Here is a 22,075-nt window from a genome sequence, read left to right on the forward strand (position 1 = left end):
TCCATTTAAAATCCAAAGGAGGGAGAAACGTTCGAGGAAACAAATTCGGCAATCAGCAACATCAGAGGAAACAAAGACAAAGATGGCTCCTGCTGTCGTAGAAAACAACAAAAGAATATAAAACCTTCGGAATTCATCAAAAGTAGGGTAAAAAAAAATACATAGAATGCACCTCAAAAAAAACTTCCAAGATTCCCAGAGAAATCCCAATCCGGAATTTTTACCAGAGTTCGAGTTAGTTTTATGGAACAGGATATATCTCTCAAGCCTTGATTCTTGATCACAGTGCTGTGGATTTTAGAAGACCCCCTCTTTTTTTTTTCCCAAACCTCCGTAGTTCGAACTGCAGACTAGTAAATTCGGAAATGCCTCTCCTTTTTTTCCCACTTCCTCTCTGCTATTTCTCTTAAGGATAAGAAGAGAGAAAGGTAAGAGTAAAAAAAAATATATATATTGGCGAGTCTTTTTCCATGAGATGAAACCAACGCTGTCACTTGAAACAGGAAAACCGTTTATTCCCAGCCTTTTTTTTAACCCTCTAGCGCCGGATGTTTGGGATCTAAAGACTAGAGGTCTTCAAGCTAAGGAGTAAAGGCTGGCAAAAACTAGGGTAATACTTCCTGATCTCAACCGAAAAAATAAAATAAAATAAGAAGGACGTATGGAGGAAAGAAAAGTGTATACACATATCAGAGAGATCTCTAACAAAAAAAAAAAGGGTCGAACAGTACTAGCGATGGTGTATTTTTCAATGTTAGCGGGTGGACTTTGGTAAAGTGTACTTTATATCTGTGATTTTGTTGAATTGTTCGGTTTTTCTTGTAGTGGTTTGAGATCTGTGCTTCTGTTTATTTTTTTATTTTTTTTCTGTATTTATTTTGGAATAGCGATCGGAGGTGTGTGTAGAGGAATGAAGTATTCTATTTCTGAAACTGGGGGCAAATAATGCAACAGGGATGAACGTTGTTGTTGCTGGAAGAAGGGTTCGGAAGAGCCACAACGCGCTAAATGACTTTGGAGTTTTTTTTGCAATAAAATATCGGTGTGCCTTGGGTTTAAAACAATGGAGTCTCCTATTCTCTCTCCAGTGCTTTTTCTCTCTCTCTCCCTTTTTCTCCACCTTTGTCTTTTATTTCTTGAAATTCAAGATGGAATGAAAGTGATTTACCATACTGGAAGAAAAATATTCGAGTATTGTTGAGATGTTTGATTTTTTTTTACTGAAATTATATTTTTGTGTTGAAAAATTATTTTTCTTTCCTCCTTGACGTTCTCGATACCAGTGAAATATCAGTTTATTATTTTACCTGCAAATTAAAGACTGTCAAAAGTGCATTTGTGGTGGACTTAATATGGTTTTCGGTGCCGTACGATGTAGCCTGTGAGGCAAAACTGAATATTAAATGTTTTATGTCAGGGATTTTGTTGAACTGTTCAGTTTTTCTTGTAGTGTGGTTCGAGATCTGCTTTTATTATTATTTTTCTGTATTTATTTTGGAATAGCGATCGCAGTATTGAGGTGTGTGTGCCTGTGAAGGAACGAAGTATTCTATTTCTGGAACTTGGAACAAATAATGCAGCAGGGATGAACGTTGTTTTTGTTCGGAGAAGGGGTGAGGATGCGTTAAATGACTTTGGAGTTGTTTTTTTTTTGCCATAAAAATACCGATGTGCCTTGGGTTTAAAGCAATGGAAGCTGTTATTCTCTCCTGCGCTCTCTCTCTCTCTCTCTCTCTCACTACTTTTGTCTTTTATTTCTCTTGAAATTCAAGGAATGAAAGTGATTTACCATACTGGAAGGGAAATATTCGAATATTATGATGTTTAATTTTTTTTTCCCACTGAAATCACATTTCTGTGTAGAAAAGTTATTTTCTTATCTATTTGATGTTTTCTGTACTAGTGAAATATGAGTATATCGTTTTACCTGCAAATTAAGGACTATCAAAAGTGCATTGGCAATGAAGTTAGTCATAGATACCTCAATATAGTATGGTTGGTGGTACAATTTTAGTCAAAAAAATCCGACTCATATAAAAAAAAAATCATGATTTTTTTTATACCCTGATTTTGTCACCCACTATGATTATGTTACTAAATCACTTAAGTCACCCACAAACATCAAAAGGTTTAGCTGAACATGAAAATACTAGAAGAATGCCGCGTATAAACTTTAAGGCAAAAGTTATGAGAAGTATTCTATTCAACAGGTGCGTACACACATACACAAATATCTAACAGTATTTTGTGCTTTGAGGAAGTATGCACCTTGTTTATTGAAAGCAAAGCCATGATATATAGACGTACCAGAATATTACAGTATTTTTCATTCCCGAGTTGCGGTGAACCTTTCACGTTGACATCACATACTTTGCACTTTGTATTCTCGAATATCCTACACCAAATCGGCTTATTCTTCTTTCAGAGCATGGATAAATACCTCAAAGAGTGCAGAGCACTAATGCGCGAGCTCATAACATCTCATATACCGTATTTTCCCGAAAATAAGTCTTAACTATAAGCCCTGGCATGATTTTTCAGAATGCTCCTAATATAAGCCCTACACAAAAATTAATCCATAGTAAGAATTTTATTGGGCATGGTCAAATAGTTTTGTGCCTTCAGTCAGTAGTAACATAGCAATTAAGTGCATTAATCAGCTTGAGCTGTATCATTGAATTCTGTGACGACTTTGAAACTTTTTGTAATAGTAAATAATAATATTTTTTATTTTTTTAAATATCGAAACTTACAATGAGCTCCGGAAATACGATGGAATAAAAATGGGAAAAAAATTATCCGGAACAGTATATCACAAAAGTAATCAATTACAGAGGAATCTGTAAACTATTTACTGAATTTTATTTCAGCTTTAACTTCTTTGTAATTTTACGTGGTTTTTTTTATCCTCACTTTTTCAATATTTATATCATTTCTTTGTAATTTATTGGTTGTCATTTTGTCATCAGGTGTAACGAACCGTTGGTTCAAACAATGAAGTTCCGGTTTCAGTGTAACCGGTATAAAAAAATTGGCATTTTGAGGAACACGGGGTAATTCTTTTTCACAACATACTGATATCCAAAAAAAACGACAACTTCCCATTATTTTATGAAGAATATCGTGAAAAAAATTATAAATTAATTAGAAACTTTCTAAGCAAGAAAGCTAACACAAACGGCGCAAAACATTTAAGAGAAACCGAGAAAAACATTGCATAAATCTGTTCATTCTACATCACATTCTTCAGTAAAGCAATTCTATCATTTTTCTGTAGCACCACGCATTTATGTAATAATCACAGGAGCTAATTACACCAAGATTTGCAGCTTCGAACCGATTCAGAACAACTATTCTGCAAAGTCTTTCCCAAACAGTTTAGCGCGCTACTCTCTGGAGATTCTGGAGAAGCATTATTCTTGCGCAACGACATGAAATACAATCTCTGTGTCAGAAAATACGATAAAAAGAACTATGCGACAAGTCCAAAAACTACATAATAATCAGAAACTATAATAAAATAAACGCAAACTAAAATAACAAGAAAGAAAAACCCAAAGATATAAAATAAAAGTTTGATTTCAAATCTCACTATTTTAAAAAACAAATTGTTGCATTTTAAGCGTTAATTCAATTTTTCTTTGTTTTTTCCTTCTCGCGTGTTATATACCGAAAAATTAAACGTATCAAATAATTCATTAAATTAATCGGATTTTTTAAATTTTCAAAAAATGACTAAAAATATCCTTCTTTTTTTTAAATTTAGTGCTTTATCTTTCCATACCCGGTGGGAGAGAAAAGGAGAAAGTAATTCCAACTTTTTATCGTTTTTATTTTCCTCTTTGAATAAGAAAATTTATATGTGTTCACGATAATATAAAAAAAAAAAAAAAAAGGTATGGGCGGAAAAATCCTCTTTAGTACAGTCCAATCAAACAGTTTCCCAATAATTCATACCAGATTTTCTTCATTAATCTTCAAAGTTGTACAGCTAAGAGATAAGTTCGTGTCTACCCCAAATGCATAATCAATAAACTAACATTCTTCGCCTCCAAAGAAATCTAAGAAAACACATTAAAGATGAGAATGAAGCTAAACTTAGACAGAGGAGGAAAGAAGCTATGAGAGGAGAGAAAAACCGTAACAAAAATATATAAAAAAAATCACTTTTTACCCTCTTTTCTCCTCTAACTATCCTCTCATTCTTTCCTCTTAATATCTATCTACCTGCCCCGGATGTCATTTTAGCATAGCTTATACACGAACTAGTTTTAATCCTCTTTTATTATTTGTGTTTTTCGCCCATTCTCGGATCTCCAAAAAAGATTTTTTTTTTTTTTTTTGTTCTTATTTTTTGAAAAGAGTGAAATTCCATATTAATTATCTTACCTTTTGTTTTATGTATGATCATCTTAATTCCCACTGAACTCAATTTTCCCTAAAACCAGAAGAAAAAAAAAGTTATTCTAGTTCTCTCTCTGTTCCCCCAACATTTAAATTATATGAGATGGAATATTGGGTTATGGATAATTAGCGTTGGTTTCTTTCTGTGAAAAATGAGGATGAATAAAAGAGAGAGAATGAGAGATCTTTATGTTGAAGAGGAACAGGATGATATATATTTTTCGATTTACGTTACTGAGAAAAGAGTGGAAATTATTACCCTGTGGAACTAAAAAAAAGGGGGATTTGTGGTTGGTTAGTTGGGATATAACTTTCGACATACGTCTTTGTCACACGTCCCCCTTTTTTTGGCTTCCCCCATGCACGCGATCGACGATAATTTTATTGAATTCTGTTATTAGAAGAGTGGATTGATCCCCCTTCTTGTTGTAATAAGAGGTGCTTGGTACTTCATTTAATACCACCTAAAAACTTTTTCTTTTGTATGTACCCTTCCTTCTAAATTATCCAATTAAAAAGAACTAGAAGATGGCGTTTCTACTATGATTAGGTAAAGTGACAAATTAAGGAATTGGAATTGTGTGTCATATACGTACCTACTTGTACGGGGTCACTTTGATTGCGTGGAACGGTCTATCATCTCTTGTAATAGTCCCCTTTGGCTTATATTCTGAGATGAAACTTCGTGGATAAAAGGCAAGAAACTTGCTTTTTCTTGCTTTTTTTTAGCTTTTTTTTTATTTATGTTCTGCGGAATATTGCATGAAAGGTATGTGTGGTGATGGAAATTGATTTATTTCGTCTTGTCACGATGGAGTAATGTCAAGAATCAATCGAGTTCAGCTTACAGTATTTGTCCGGATACCTACGTATGTGAGTGGTAGGCAGTATTTGGTTAGGGATGTTTTCTACTAGTTCCCTCTTTGACCCTCGTTGTTGTTCTACCATTATAACAGTGGATAACTACTTTGACAATCTTTACAATCACGTTACTTATTCACTCCGGCAATACTACAACCACGTACTACAAGGTTTCCCATGAATTCGAAAATAGTTTAAAAATTCGTAAAAATTGTAGGAATGGGTATATGTGAATGGGTATACATATATGTAGGAATGGGTAGAGTGTGCTGCACGAAGACAAATCACGGGCAATATGCAAATTAGATTCATATAAAATGCAGGGCGCGTGATTAACAGCTCATTTCGGAATTTTCCTGTTACTGACGCTTACATAAAATTTTCATTGCGAACGGGCATTTCATTTCAAGCACTATTGGTGAAGGGGTTTTACCGCAGCCACGAATCGTCGGCTGAACATTTAGGACACGAAAAGAGATTGAAGAAAGATTTAGAATCAATCACACGTGCCGAACTTTTCTGCAGCGTCCTCTATTAACAAAAATATGGACCAATTTTTTTTCTGTACTAAAAAGTATACCCTGCGTGAGAATTACTTTTTCACAAACCTCATTCAAATATACCAATTCCTTCCGTTTTTACGAATTTTTAAACTATTTACGAAATTATGGGACACCCTATACTTAACCGCACATGCACCTTCTTCTACGGAATATCTTACGAATCGGCGCATGTCGGGATATGTGTTCCAAGTATATGCTGGCCCCCTAACGTACTTATGTTGTGAGAGTTCGGCTTATTTCATGTTCTTTTGGTGCTTCGTCTGTCGATACATCCCCATATTTTGAAGAGGGGATAGTAAACACGTGAATTATCGTGTTATGTGAATATCATATTGAAGGTCTGACCGTGAGAGGACGTATGTGACTCCCCGTATAGGCAGTTGATTTTTTTTTTCTTGAATTCATCTTCGCATCAGCCAGCAGTTAAAGCCCCTTTTGAGGTTTATTTTTAGCTCTTACGACTAATTTCCAAAAAGCAACGTTCTACTTAATATTTCTCCCTGATATTAAGGAGTTTTAACTAATTCTCAGGAGAGTATTTGTTTGTTTGTTTTTTCATTTATTCATTTTTAATCCAGTTAAAAAAATCAAATTTTATCTCCAGAATGACTGGAAGTAAAATCGTCATCTAATGCCACGTGGTATTGTATATAAAAATAATAAAGAAAACTTTAGGATAAGTTCAAGCAAAACATTTGATATTATATTTCAGTGGGTTATTTTATCTCTTGAGTTCTTGAATAAAGTGTGAATCATTTGATCATTTTTGTCACACTACGGTTATTTTCTGACACGAATTATAATTAGACCGGGACTTACAATTTATTGCCGATTCCGAACGGCAGCCTTTTTTTTTATACTCACCTAGACGTTGGTGCGCTAACCCCTCGATGTGGGACTCCCTGCGACAGCAATCTTCTTCTGTGGTCATGTCGCCGTTTTTGTTGTACCCCTGTGTCAGGAGTTTCTAACAAGGACGAACCGAATATCGAACTCGCGACACCTTTAAACATCCTTTGGTACTTTAGGCAATTATCTTATCGGCCTGGGCTACCGCGCCCAAAATGTGAATCATTAAAGGTGAGTAAAATGGAGCTACGATGTGTAAAAGCTCGGTGTTTCAACGGGAAATATTTCTATCCTTGTCGATCATTTTTCCTTGTGGGACTCATCACGGCGGCTAGAAATTATTTATTGGAAATTATGATATTCGCACCATCCATTTAATGCTATTTCTCGCGATCCCCCTTCCGTCACGATGTCTTGAGATTAACCTCTCATTAAGACTCAAGTACTCGATTAGATATAATTGTACGCTCTTAAAAAGACCTTATCAGCGTTTTCTAACCGATCCATTCACCAGTGAATGGAAGAAAAGAATTTCACTGTTATATACGCAGCTGCACTTCTTCCGCATTGTAACCAAGAAGTCAGCTGTGTCTTTTATTGAATTTCTGATGCCATCCATATGATTTTTTGAAATGCTTCAAGTTTAACTTTGAAGTGAATGATTTCGTGCTGATTGTTTTAGAAAGTTTCCGTCGATTAGAATTTTTACCTCTCATTTTCCTCAACCAAGTAACAAGTACCTTTTCGAGCTCCGGAAATTCCGCTTTTCCGAAATATTTTCGAGATGGGGAGCGTCGTTGGGTCCACTCGCGCCGAAAAAAAACTTTTGCTAATCTTTGGTTAGAGTACTCAATGTACTTTTTGGAGTCCTATACGTTTTGACAAAAAAATTTTTTTGGTAAGAGTTTACATTAATTTCTTTTAAAATCATTTTTTATTTACTTATTTATATTATTTCATTTACTGTTGAGGACAATCGTTTCCGTTTTGCTGAAATAGAGAAGAGAGAAGTAGACAAACAGCAGTTAGTTCAATAAACTCCCGATTCAAATATTTACTTCTTAATAAACTGATGTAACAATTCTCAAACCACCAATTTATCCAATCATAATGCACCAATGGTGAATTATGTTGTCAACGCATCTTCACTTCATGATCAACTCCGCGAACTATCATGTGTGGATTTTCATGTTGATAATGACAAAATGGTAAACACTTTCTCTCCCCCTTTTTTCTGTTTTATCCTAAGAGGCGTAGAACGGTAAAAATATAGCTTGTTCGCGTACATTGGAGGTTCGTAAAATCAAGTTTCGATTGTATAATCATTACCTGTCTTTCTGAAGAGTAAGAAGATAGATTATCCAGCGACTGTTATCAAATTATGCGGGAAATCACACTTTTCGAAACATTGAATCCCAATCTAATCCGAGTGACGCAGTGGTAAGATGCTCGTGTACCACTATGAAGGTTACGGTCCACAGGTTCGAGTCCGGGTGAAAACGCTAGAAACAATTTCTTTACCTACCGAACCTTAGGTGACCACCGACAGATGGCATCGTCATTTCCCACCCAACTCCACCGGTTGGAAATTGCTGTACAATGATGTATGACCGGAGTTGGTGTGCGGTAAAGTAATCGCGATAAATACACAATACTTTATTCGAAGTCCTTCCACTGCTTTGGTCATTCACTTTGAACGGAAAACGTGCCTTTTCAAAAGCCCCGCATACATTAAATGAAGAGGCAATATGCTCTCGAGGTCGAGTATCATCGGTATAGATTTTCAAGCTTAAACAGAGAACTAGCCTCCTTTAATGAACTTACCACGTATGAGCAAAGGCGAAATGATTTACCAACTCCATAAAGAAGGATTAGCTTTGTATAGCGACTGCAATCATTCAAACTGCCTTTTATCTATCCCCTACTGACATCATTAATGATCTCCTTCTTCCTAATAACAAATCTTTCACAAGTTCCCCGAAGATAAATTCGATACATCACATTGAGATCATTATTCTATCTCATATTATCCACTTGAACTGGAATGAAGATTCTCACTCAACATCAATTCACTTGAAAAAAAAAACTGACATCATTGTATTTACTGTTCTCTAGAATATTTTTACGATCTATTAAAATTTTTATTATCCGTATTTGCTATGGGAAGACATTATTACCTTCAAAGGGTCGTATATTTCGTGCTTCAGAATTGATATAAAAGTTGAAATTTTGTTTTGTTTAAAATGTATATTATATGTATGTGTTATACGATAAATGTGATACATGTTGTTATTAAGCATATAATCAACCGATCATTTTGGTAAATTTGATAAATTTCACTAAAAATTTATCACTTTTACTTTCGATTATGGAAAATACCCAAACGTCGGTGATAAACATGACAAATCTTACTAAGTTGTTGTTGGTTATTATGCATATAATCGTTATTTCTTATCGGTCAATACGATAAATCGGTCCCATTGCCGTGGTGAGCTTTATTATTTAGATGAACATGCTTGCGAGCCAACGTCTTAACCTTATATAATGAACTCTGATTTAACAACTTTTTTTTAACATTCCCGAAATAACGCCTTAAATCGACTCCTATTTGACGAATTCTAAAGTTGGATCTCGATGTAACAAACTTCTTTTCATAAAATTTTATGATCGTACCCCAATATTAAAAACTTAATACATGATATAATAAACTTTATTTAACAAATTTCAATCGTACCTCAATGTAACGAACTTCCATTCAACAAATTCTTCGATTTAACGAATTTTTAATCATGAAATCACGGTTTCATCGTAAAGTCGTAAAATTCATTAATTGGGAATCTATTATGTTATGATCCGATAAAATTTATCAAACATACTAGACTCATTTGGGGATTTTTTTCATGTTTATCAGATTCACCAACTACACTAGGGTAATATGTATAATCACCGGTAAAAGTGATAATTTATCAGGATTTATCAAATTTACCAATGACACTTGGGTATAATGCGTTATCGCCGGTAAAAGGGACAAATTCATCAACTCTACCAACAAGTAAAGGTCCCAAGGTGTCGTCCTCAAAAAAATATGAAAAAATTTAGGAACATTTCATCTTGCCTGTTGCGCTTCTTGGCGATATCCATAAAAACTTCTTTTCACCTCCTTTTCTTCTTCTTCTTCCAGCTTTTCTGTAGAAACCAGTTTTATTTCTCTTTTTTTTTTCTCCTTCTCTCTCATTCTTTGTCCGTGCTGTACTTGATCATGTGTTGTTTCAATGAAGTCACTCTAACACTCTAGGATTGCGGCATTTTTAAATCCATTCTTGGTTTCTATTGGCATTCAAAATGTTAATGCAGTATTTACATTTTTTTGTGACATATTAATTACATTTACATATCACTTAGTATAATAATTCCACCAGATTTTTTTTTAAATATATTTTTGCGCATATTTAAATGAGTAGAATCAGTGGTAATTTTTTCAAAACTTTTTGAAGACGTCACCTTCGGACCCACCTTTTCCTTGTAACACAATTGGCGATTATGCATAATAACCGATTCGTCACTTTTACCGTAACATAAACGAATGTTATTTTTAAATCTTTCTAGGTTCACTGTCCTTGAAGTTGGTTTCCCTTGATGTTCCAGACGCCGTTTCCAAAGGATCCGCAACGAGACTGACTTGTGGTTATGACCTGGAGAACGATGTTCTCTATTCCATAAAATGGTACAGAGATGAAATCGAGTTTTTCCGTTACGTCCCGACTGACAGGCCTCCAGGACAGTTCTTCGCCTTACAGGGTATTAAAGTAGACGTACGTTCACGTTTTACTCCTCTTTTCGATGACAACGTGTTGATTTGACAATTCTAGAACACGTATCAACATAAACTAGATGCCGTTACCATGCGAAATATTTTAAATCAATTTTATTTATGTTCCTATAGTTACGGGTGCGCAACCTCCGGCCCGCGGGCCAAATGCATAGCCACCAAGTTGTTCCTTCCTCCCCGTGAAAGATCTTCCGGTAGAAAAGTATTAATACACACAACACTAAATATATACCTAGGCTAACTAATATTACTATGATGAAAATACGGGAATCGAGATCCATAAGGGCCGTCACCAATTATCTCAAGAAAATATTTGTCATTTATCAGTGGGAAAAAAGTTACCACTTTATTACTGAAATCCCCCGAAAATCACCAATGCTGGAAAAAGATGCACTACTGCAAGTCGCAATAAATTAGTGAAAATGTAATTCCCAAAAAAAAAACGTCGAGTTGGCAAATGTGTGATTATAATTGGTCATGATAATTAAATCATGTATAGTATAATTTTTAATGCATAAAATATAATTCGAATAGAATTGAAAAATTCTATTGTGCGTGCGTGCGTGCTTAAACGAACTCTCGGAAAAAAAAGATTCGCTTATATCCGCAATGAATCTAACCACGATCTTCTTGCAATCTGAGCAAGTGTACTAACCAATATGATACGGCGGCACAGGCTTCTTTTTACTCACGCACATTTAGCTTGATGCGCTTAGTAGAGGCTCTTGTAGCCTCTTTTTTACTTTGCTAACGATTCGTTAGAAATTCCGCCGAGGAATGTGTACGAGGTGCATGTACAATTAAATAGAAATACTAGCCACTTTTTCACTTCGAAAATAGGCTCTCAGATTGGGAGTATAGAGCACTTTTTTTTTTTAATTTTATTTTTGTGGATGTGTGGTCACAACAACACATTAAAGAAAGAGAATTCCGTATCTACGTAGTGCTAGTGCAGCGCCCGAGTGACGTGGTTGTAAGATGCACGTCTACCACCGTGAAGGTAACCGTCACGTCCCAAGTTCAGACCCACTGAGAATATAGGTAGGATATTTTCCGAACGAGCTTGAGGCGACCGCCTTTAGATGGCGCCTTCGCTTCCAACTCATTAATTGCAGTAAATAGTGATATGGCCAGAGTTGATGCTTGGTGAAGTAGCAGTGTTAGTGCACTTGCCCGAATTGCAGAAGGACAGTGGTTTGATTCTTCGTTGGGACTAGAGAAGCTTTTTTCTCTGAGAACTGAACATTTATACATTAACATTTATGAAATTTTTTTCCTTGATGTGCTGTGGACTGCGCAAAAAATCCCCAATATACCCAACAACGTTTTAATTTTCAGGGTTTCTTAACTAGAAACAATCTTAATTTTCGTGTGAGTCTTGCCTGGCATAAAAGTAATATTTTCCTCTTGAGGGGAAAAGATCTCCGCACAAGCACGTAAAAGTCTTCAAGCTAATGTTTCGCTCATCTACTTTCGGAGAAACAAAGAAAGCATTTGAAGTATTGACTAGAAGTGCTTTGTCTCACTCATTAGTCCTTGTATACATAAAATGATTCCCATTTCGACCTTTTCCTAACTGGTGCAGTGCACACCAGTTTTTAAAATCAATTGGACTGGATGGTTCCTGATGGATTTCGTACAAGGTATAAATAATTAAAGTTCCCCTGTTCTGTGCTGTGCTTACAACCGCAACTATTCATCAGAAGGATACGATACTGGGAATGTCCAAATGAAGGGATGGGATAGACCAAATCAATAAGATGGGATCATTGGCGCACGCGAAGGGGGGGGGGGTTATAACCCCCCTGAAGCCGAGATTATAGTGTTATTTTGCAGAAACCCGCCCTCCCCCCCCCCCCCGAGAAGGAAAAAAAATGAAACCCACCCCTTGAGAAATTTCTGCGTACGCCTATGGATGGGATAGATCAAAATGAATAACAGATTCCTATTACTTCTCACTAGAGGGTGTTTTATATGTAAATCGCACATAGGGCTAATTTTTTTGTAAACACGTGACCAAAATGTTCAAGTTCCATGACAAAGTGTTTAAAAAAATTGCACCAGAGAACCATTCCTATTATATTTCTTCATTCCACATTGCGTTTAAAATAACCTTTTTTTTTTTGCTGGAGAAGCTCTTTCATGAACATGATGATTTCGCACCAAAAGCTATGCAGAGATTTTTCGGTGTTTAAAGGGGCTTTGAAAATTTTTTCCCATCACTCCATTGAGACGTTCCGAAAGTTCTGTAATTTTCTGATGCATAGTTACCGCTACATGCAGCTTTGTATGAACAAAGGAACTTTTATTGAATACACCCTGTACTTACGTACTTATATGAGAACAACCAAAGAACTATTAAATGTCAACCGTATCAATCATTTATCTTGAAGAGAAGTGTATCGTCTACACATAAATCAAAAAATTTATATCAATGAGTGTCTGTACTAACACTCGTCCTTTTCGTTGCATTCCGCTCATGAAAAACGTTTAGGATAATACCGAATTGTTATGCGGTTGGTGCAAATTCCTCTCGCGTAATACCTTTCAATTTCTTTTATTGGATCATGAAACTTTTGAAGGATTGAGGGAGAAAATAAAGAGAAAATGCACAATTTTTTTTTTCAATGCCGAGAAATGCCTTTCAAAACAACAAAAGTTGAAAAAGTTGAATTTTTTTTTTTCCTTAAAGAGAAATTTAATATTCCGTTCGAGTTTTCTTGGAATTCGGCGCCAGAAAAATGATGTTGGTGGAAAACAAATGAAAAAGTTGGCCTTCGGTTAAAAAGGCTTAAGAAAATATTATAGGATTTTTTTTTTTATTTTGTAAAATTAAAAAATTACTCTTCACGTTTACTTCCCACCAAAAAATTTTTAAAATTTTCTCATAGTTGATGGATCTGGTACCATGAAAACCTGAAACACAGAAATTATTAACGTATTATAAGTATTTTGTGCCAGTTTTTCTTTATGATTGAATTATAATTGATCTTGCAACAGTGAATTGAGTTTTGGAATAAATATTTATTATGATTCGAAATTTCTTTCAGTAGATATGTTACGGGCGGTACAACTCGTTAATTTATTACTAAAGTACAACTCTTTCTTGTCTTATCCAAATCCAATTAACTGCACTAACTTCCCTTGGAATTCGACGGCTTCAAAAAACCATTCACTTTATATTGTCATTTATGGCCCTCCACATCCCGCAGCAGGGCCCACGATCGCAGATGGCAGCACTACACATAGCAAGCATTACACAGAAACAAACTTCACGTACAACCACATTCCGGTATATACCGATTAATTAGCAATTACGTAAAGGAATGTGTACCAGATACATATACGGTAGTAGTAGTATTGGTAGCAAGGCCCATGTCATGTGATCTTTGGCAGCCCCTCCAGGACAGGTATAAATGGGCCACTTCATAGTGAGTTTATATTGGGAAAAACAAAAGTAAAAGTTAAGAATCACCCCGTGTCACAGGGCTGTAGCCCTGTCAGCTACCAGCTTTTGGGGGTGTCATTGGGGCTTGGCTTGTCATGGGGTGCCATGCAGTTTTTATCATATATATGAATGTATGTACTTGTACAGTATTTCGTAGTATGTATGTCCCTCTAGCCTTTATAAAAAACAATATCTTAATATTTAACTGTAATTTATTTGAATAATGCTTAGTTATAATTCTTGTGATGAAATATTGTATTTCGCTATGAGCTTCCTGGCACAAATTCGAGTAAAATACTTACGTAAAGATCTTCGCACTGTTTCGTCGTCCCTCTCGTTTGTTCTAATTTTCCTTCAAGTAGCTGATCTTCGGTCCAATCGAACTGAACAATACAGTACATTGCTATTATGATCATGTGAATCTCAAAAAAATTCCTTCCAACATGTAATGGTTCTCGAAGGAAATTGTTATACTTTTAACAGTAATAGTATTCGTAAATGAATGACGCTGAAATTTTTTTTCAGACTAGAAGTGAGAAATCATTAAATGGAGGAACTTTAAGGGGAATTTATAGCGTCGGGAGTCAATTAATTTACTATTCTGATATCTATTTCATTTCGATCATATCTTATGCCCATAGAATATCATTTTACTTTTTCAAACAACAGCTTGCCCAAGATGGGTTAATTTTGTCTCCAGTTATGTGTAGATTTCAGCTGAAAGACTATTGAAGACAGAAGAAAATGCTATTATAAAATAACCTGCATTTATTACAAATATAAAAATAATACTTGAACATTTTATGATTATTTAAAAAGTACATACAAAACAGTTATCAAAGTTCACAGAGAAAAAATGGTATAAAAGTTTTGTTTTTTCTTGAATCGGGATAATCTTTTTTTATTCATTTCTAGATGATAAAAGCATTATAGTTTTTAATATTCACCAGAATGTTACAGATAAACAAAGAAAATGAGACATTAATATCATTTATGCGACATCTACGTGAATGCCCAGTTCGTCGCGACGTACGTAAACGACGCGTCGTTTCCGGAAACTTGGAAAAAAAATACAAAAGAAGATAAAATAATCAAAATTGTGTAAAAAGTATTAAGAGAAAACTTTGGTATCTTTTTTTTTACTAAAACAAATTTCTATGAAATTTCCTGTGCCGAGATTTGAGGAAAAAATCTCACCGCGGAGTCAAACTGCCCCCCTCCTTGGGAATGTGAGAATTATATTCCGTATCAATCCCTATATATTGATGAGTAACTTCTCTGAGCTCAGACTATTTTCAGTAAATCATTTTGCAAAACTTGATCGAATATACAAATACTACAAACATGACAGCTGATTTGTTGAAGATTTGAATGCTCCAGCTGTATATTTTCGATATTTATGAAGTTAGACTCTGTTTTTTTTTTCCACAGCTCAGTCAATCAGCCGATGGGTCTGTCTTTATCAGAGACGTCAGCCCTCTGACGGCCGGCATCTACAAATGTGAGGTGTCAGCCGATGCACCATCCTTCCAGACGGTCTCTGCCGAGAAACCAATGGAAGTTTTAGGTAACATTAAATATACATACAACGTAATGATTAATTAATTAATGGCGTATCCATATCGATGATAAGTAATTAGTTGAAGAATAATTATCTCTTTTTTAAATATAGGGCAGGATTCAGTGGTTAATAATATTTGGTTTAGTTAATTAGATATCACAAATGCATTTATGCCCACGACTTTTGAGAGTATGTAAGATAGAGTCCACGCCGCTTAATGTGGTCACATCGAGACTCGGGCTTTCTGATAACAATGGCAGAATGATAATTATATCCGAAAAAGTCCCGTTTGCAAATACGGTGATCATACATCCTGTTTGGTTCCCGTTGCCAACGGGGATTGATAAAGCTGAACAACCGTTTTTCTTTCTCGCATAATTGGTTGCAAAATGTTCAACTGTCAATTTTTTTTTTAATTTTAAGCTAAAGTTTTGCGTTTCTGTTAATCAGTCATGTGAGGTCTTATAATGAAACTATCCAATGCATATCATATACGGTAGCATATTTACAGGGGCTTAGCGGGCTATAGCCCAGAGCGGAAAATTTGAGGAATTAGCAGCAGAGAAAGTTTGAAGAGTGGGAGAAGGACGGAAAAGTTTGTATAAATCTCAATAAACCACCCGCCTCTGCCCGTATAGCAATGGACTAGGTTAATTAGTGAACAAAAAGTGACTTATAGAGTGAGCAAGCTTGTGAATTACCAGAAGAGTGTTATATACAGACGAAGGAACCAAGACCTACAGAGTGACCTAGATAAGGTAAAAGCGTGTGAATGATCAAAAGAATCACCTAGAGCATGTGTAAACATGCAAATGATCAAAACAGTGACCCATAAAGTAAGGAACCATGCCAGTGAGCGAACCGAAACAGTGTGCAAGAACATGAGTGACCGATAGAGAGTGTGTAGGCATGGGAGGGATCGAAAAGTAATGAAACTGTCTAACGTATATCACAAACAGTGGCGTATTTATAGGGGGGCTCAGCGGGCTACAGCCCAGGGTGGTAAATTTGAGTAATTAATGGCCAAGAAAGTTTGTGGAATGGGAGATGGACGGCAAAATTTGAGCACAGGGTGGCGAATTCGAGCTAAGAGTAGCCAAAAAAAATTAGACTACAATGGGAGAGTGGTAGAAAAATTTGTGTAGTCCAAGGTAAAACCATAAATGCGCCTCTGATCACAAATCACTTGTTTGTTTTGTGTTTTGACATTATCCAAAATCCCGATAACTATAAACGAGTGTTATGGCATTGGTTCTTTCCGTTCCTTGCAAAAGTGATTACAACACCAGAAATGATCACATTATCCGTGATTCTAATAAGCGACGTCGACTGTACTTCAAAAAGCATCAGCAATCGCATGCACAGGGTGATTATAATTAAAGTTCCCTTACTCCGAGTATTTTTTCGCAGAAACCGCTTATCCAAATACAGCCAAATTTTTAGGATATCTTAATGAGACAGTGGGAAAGATATTTGTGAAATTTAAAAAAAAAATAGTTCAATTTTCGACCACCAGATGAAAAAGTGACGCTTTTTTTATTGCATTTTATATTTTCCAAATAGCGTACACATCAAGTTTCAATGGAATACGTTTACCAGAACGGACGCAACAGAGGTCTGAGTAGTTTCAGTATACTGACACTGCTTCAACCTATATAGCGCCCGTTCTGAAGGACAAAACCGGCGATTTTGCTTAAACGTCGTTGGTAAATTTAGTAAGAACTAAAAAAATTATTTTATATCCCTTTTACCGATGATTATGCATAATACTGAAATGTCGCATCGTTGGGAAACATTATAAATCGTACTATATGATATTTTCATGCATGTTAATTCATATATGTGTATTCTATCATTATATCGAGGTACAATCGTAAAATTTGTTATCGTTATGTCGGGGTCCAACTATACTCATCACACATACTAAACTCCTTCGGAATTTTTTTCATTTTTATCAAATTCACCAAATTACACTGTAATGTTATGCATAATCACCGACAAAGGCGATAAAATTCAAGTATTTATCAAATTTACCAACGACGCTTGGGTATTATGCATATTCGCCGGTAAAAGTGATAATTTATCAAACTTACCAAGACGACTGGTAAATATACATAACAACCGGATATTATGTATAATAATCGATTTGTCATATTTACCGAAAAATAAAAACGATAAACATATGAGAATTCCATAGTTGACATATTTAACAATTAACACATTTTTTTTTTCTTTGTCGTGAATAGACAGTTCTGCGAGGTCCCAGTTCTCAACTATCCAGACATCATTCGTCCTAGGATTGATGTTGACTCTACTCAGGCTACAGTGGAGGTGGCAGCAACATACATGGTGATATTCGCGGACACCACAGTACTCCGAGGAAACCGATTGAAGATGGGAAAGATTATAATAATGCAGGAACATTCAAATTACAACCAAACTTTGAAGATACTTGTCCCATTTCCGAACGGGTACAAGAAAATAACAATAACTGCAATATCGTGACTTTTCGAAGAATGTTACGACGTTTGTGTACACTGAGGATACTATAATTAATTCAAAACAGCGTTTTTACAAGTGACGCACCTCACGATATGTGTTTCGGATCCTATAACGTTTATAACGAAAACAAAAAAAAAAAAACTTTATAATAACGGTGCCCAAGGATACACTGTACCGAATCGTCAGTGCCAGTCAAGTAACGTCTCGCACCCGTACACCGAGTGATCTGCTGTACTTCTATGAAGTAAGTGTGGTCGATGTTAAACCTCAATACAAAAAAAAGACTAGTGGATTTCCGATGCCGTAATCTGAGACTGTTCTCTGATAGGAAAATTCAGATGAGAAACACGTGAATAGAATAATTGGACATGGAAAACTGAAGAAACTTATAATATTTCGTGTTTTATACATACAATATAAATAATATAAATGCAGAGGGTTTTTTTTTTAAGATATTTGAGATACTGTAAGATATATCATATACCTCCTATGAAATAATCGATCAAAATTTCTTGTGTTGAATAATATTTTGCGTCTTGAGAGACAGTTGTATTCTCTGGTTATCATAATTATGCCACGGAAATATCTGATTATTCTACTTGTGTACATGATGAATTCTTCGAGCGGCCGGTGATGATTGAAAGAGATAAATTGAATCGAAAATTAATAAAAAAAATTATTTAGACCTCTAATTAACGTAATAATACTCTACTATAGTGGGTGTGCAACCTCCGGTCCACGGCCCGAATGAGATTAGACTAAAGTATTACGGGGAAAAAAGGATCAGATGAGTAAAAGATTGACCTTATTTCTTTCATAAAAATACGGGAAATCGGGATCCATACTAGCCATTACCAATTATCGCCATAAACATTGACAAAGGTAAGTAAAGTTGCTAATTATAGCCAAAAAAATTGTCAATGGTGTGAGTGAAGTTGCCAACTTTAGAAAACAAATGTCTACTGCAACTCACAATTGGTATACCCTAGAACGATACCTAGAAAAGTCTATACTTAATGATACCTATACGCGAACTACGTGTCTTAGTAGGTACCGTTCTATGGAATTAAACTGTAATTCCCCAAGAAAAAAAAACATGTTTGACTAATACGTGAGATGACTATATTTATATAACTATAATATTAATTATGATAGTTATAATCATATAATTATAATATCAATCCTTGATATCAAGTTCAAGTAAAATTTGTAGAAAATCGGGGGAAAACAAGACACATATATATATATACACAGAAGATTAGGAATGACCAAATTTACGGGTATGTCTTGTACAATGGGACACATGGTCAACTTATAGATTTCAGTTTCTGGCCCGCGAGCGGCTGAAGACCACATACCTGGGCCGTGAACTGAAAAGGTTGTGCACCCTTGCTCTACAATATTTCCCAAAACTTCTCTTGGGTGCATTCACCAACCATTCCTATGAGCTATCTCATTGTGAAAACTACACTTGCGTTTAAACCATATAATCGTATTTCTTGACTTAAGCACCGTATCGCAAACAAAAACATCGAAAAGTTGTTGAGCGTAAGCGCCGCATCGCTCTTTTCAGTATAAGATTTAATTTTCACATACGTAATTGATATCTTATTATGTTGTAAATAAGAAAATGTTCACTCATGCTAAAAATTAATTCTTAATAGCTGAAATCCAATTTGATGATTTTTTCTTTCAATATTGTACCACTGTTTTGCAACTGAAGCCATATAGACCCCTTCTGGTCTTGTCATATTTTAAAGGGACTCTGTGTAAAAATGAAATCTAAAGGGAACCATGACATATCGCTAGAGTCGACCACAGAGAGTTCTGGGGGGGGGGGGGGAGAATGTGAAGAAATTAATCTTCCAAGCTAAATATAATGGGGAAAAGTGTGACTATATTTCCAGAAGAACGGCTTATAAAGTGAGGCCATCTTACAGCATGGGTCCATCCGCCATATCACAGAGGCCCTCATACGCATGGGGGAGGGGGGGGGGGAGGCTTACATAATGTCATAATGAGATCTGTGGTACTGTGCTTTTAGAAAGTAATTACGTAAGCATAGTAGAGACCCCCCCCCCTCCCCCGTACTTCCAACATAGTACATGGGTGCTATGGACTGGGTAGCCGTTTCGGTTAGTAAATAAGTAAGCATAGTACAGGGGCTCCATTACATCGTTTTGCTGGGGGGGGGGGGGGGAGCATGATGTTGAAACTGCCCTGCATATAGTGTCTTGAAGAGAGAAGCTCAATGAACTCAAGCCCAGGAATCTGGAGATAGACCCTAGTTTCAAAATTTTTGTTCCCTATAATCACAAAAAAACCAATCGATTTTTTAAGCTGAATATGATGGTAAAGGGTGTGACTACTTAAAGAATCTATCAGAGCTGCTTATAGAACGAGCGAGGGTCATCTTAACACGTGGCACATCTAATCATGGCCCGTGGCCTTATGTCCCTACGGGGCAGACGTGATGTGGTGCAATGATTTTCGAAAATGAGAATGTAAATATGTATATATAAGCTGTTACTTCCAGCTTGTGAAGAAGCCTCAGAAGATAACTTTTCCCGGGCACATGATGTTGAGCATGCGCTGAACCCCCAACAAAAAAATGGATTCCAAGAAAGTCACTGAACTCTGGCTTGGAGATCGATGCTATTTTATGTTCACTATAAATTTACTAAAATTATCAATTTTCAACTAGTAGAAAGGGCCTATCTCATGGATGAGAAAGTGGGAACCCCTTGATCAGATGGAAGGGGGGGACACGAGATAAAAACGTAGTCTAAAGGGGGGGGGGGGGTCCATAGGCAAAATAAGTTTAAGATACACTGTGTTATACGATAATATTTCATGGCCAATTTTTTTTATATTCTTTTCCGAGACAAAAATTAACGTAGGTGCCTCATCAGCATAAGCACAACATGCCTACGAAATTATGTTTCTAAAACACGTTATAGCTGTGTGTGAGCCAAGAAATACGATGAAAGAAACATAATATGCATATCAAGAATAATGCACTGAAAACTGGCCGCCATATTTCGTTCATACTACACGTATCAGTCCGTATATGTATTGCTTTTTTCTCACTTTTATCTAGGGCCATATAACAAGGGCTGTCTCATGAGGAGCTGGAGTCGGTACCAGCTGACGTCATTCCCCTGCAGAACCGAGTGTGCCCGCTTTGCTACTTCAATCTTCATAACACTTGGAAAAGTTGATGGCAGCACTGCACATAAGCATTACACAGAAACAGTTTTCACGTTGGGTTCACAAAACGTACACGCACATTCCGGGATGTACCAGTTCGTTAGAATTTTCCGTAGCGGAATGTGTACGAGGTGCATGCACGGTTAAATAACAGTAGTACCTTGTGAATTACGGTAGTTTGTACAATCGCTGTGTACTGCCCATTTTGGTGATTTTTTTTCCAAAATTATCTTTTCGATTATTTTCATTAGTATCTGTTTATTTGTTGGCTTACTTCGTTCATCCATTTAAACATTTAAAATAAGAAGTTTTGCGTTTTCTCTTATTAGTTAACTTCCACTGGGAATATTTCGTCTCTGATCAACGTTTCAGTTCAGTTAATGGGTTTATTGCAAGCCAACTCAAGACGAATAATTTCTGAATTTTCTAATAATTTTTATATGACATGAATGTCGCTCTCCACTTGTTAATACAAGATATACAGAAGACTGGATGTTGTGAAGATATTTATTATTTGAGATGTTAATTTTTTTTTATTTTTTTTTTTAAGGAAGGGAAAAACTCATCTATGCCTCTACCGGGAGTCGAACCCGGGTCCCTCGATTGCCGGACGGGTGCTCTGATCACTAAGCTACAGAGGAGATAGAGATTTTCCTTCGCTAGAGCGTATATATGCCGAACGGAACCGTGCAATGGACGGTGAAACCAATCAGCTAATAGCTCATGGACGACGAGCCACCAGAGGGCTATATATATGACATGAATGTCGCTCTCCACTTGTTAATACAAGATATACTGAAGACTGGATGTTGTGAAGATATTTATTATTTTAGATGTTAATTTTTTTT

The 22,075-nt window shown here is 35.9% G+C and overlaps 1 protein-coding gene across 1 annotated transcript in view; it reads left to right on the plus strand.

Annotated features, from left to right (window-relative positions):
* The window catches only part of LOC149085689 (uncharacterized), a 199,951-nt gene extending 180,124 nt beyond the window's left edge, over positions 1 to 19,827 (plus strand). Inside the window, exons 2-4 of the mRNA XM_089232506.1 lie at positions 10,284 to 10,489; positions 15,386 to 15,521; positions 17,762 to 19,827. Of these exons, the coding sequence (XP_089088632.1) occupies positions 10,284 to 10,489; positions 15,386 to 15,521; positions 17,762 to 17,868 (449 nt within the window). The 3' untranslated portion in view covers positions 17,869 to 19,827. The remainder of the gene's footprint in view (positions 1 to 10,283; positions 10,490 to 15,385; positions 15,522 to 17,761) is intronic.
* The last annotated feature ends 2,248 nt before the right edge of the window (positions 19,828 to 22,075 follow it).

Source organism: Pholcus phalangioides, unplaced genomic scaffold (genome assembly GCF_987345545.1).
Source record: "Pholcus phalangioides strain wild (caught in Gottingen) unplaced genomic scaffold, Ppha-v1.0 ptg000006l_1, whole genome shotgun sequence".
Classification (NCBI taxonomy): domain Eukaryota; kingdom Metazoa; phylum Arthropoda; class Arachnida; order Araneae; family Pholcidae; genus Pholcus; species Pholcus phalangioides.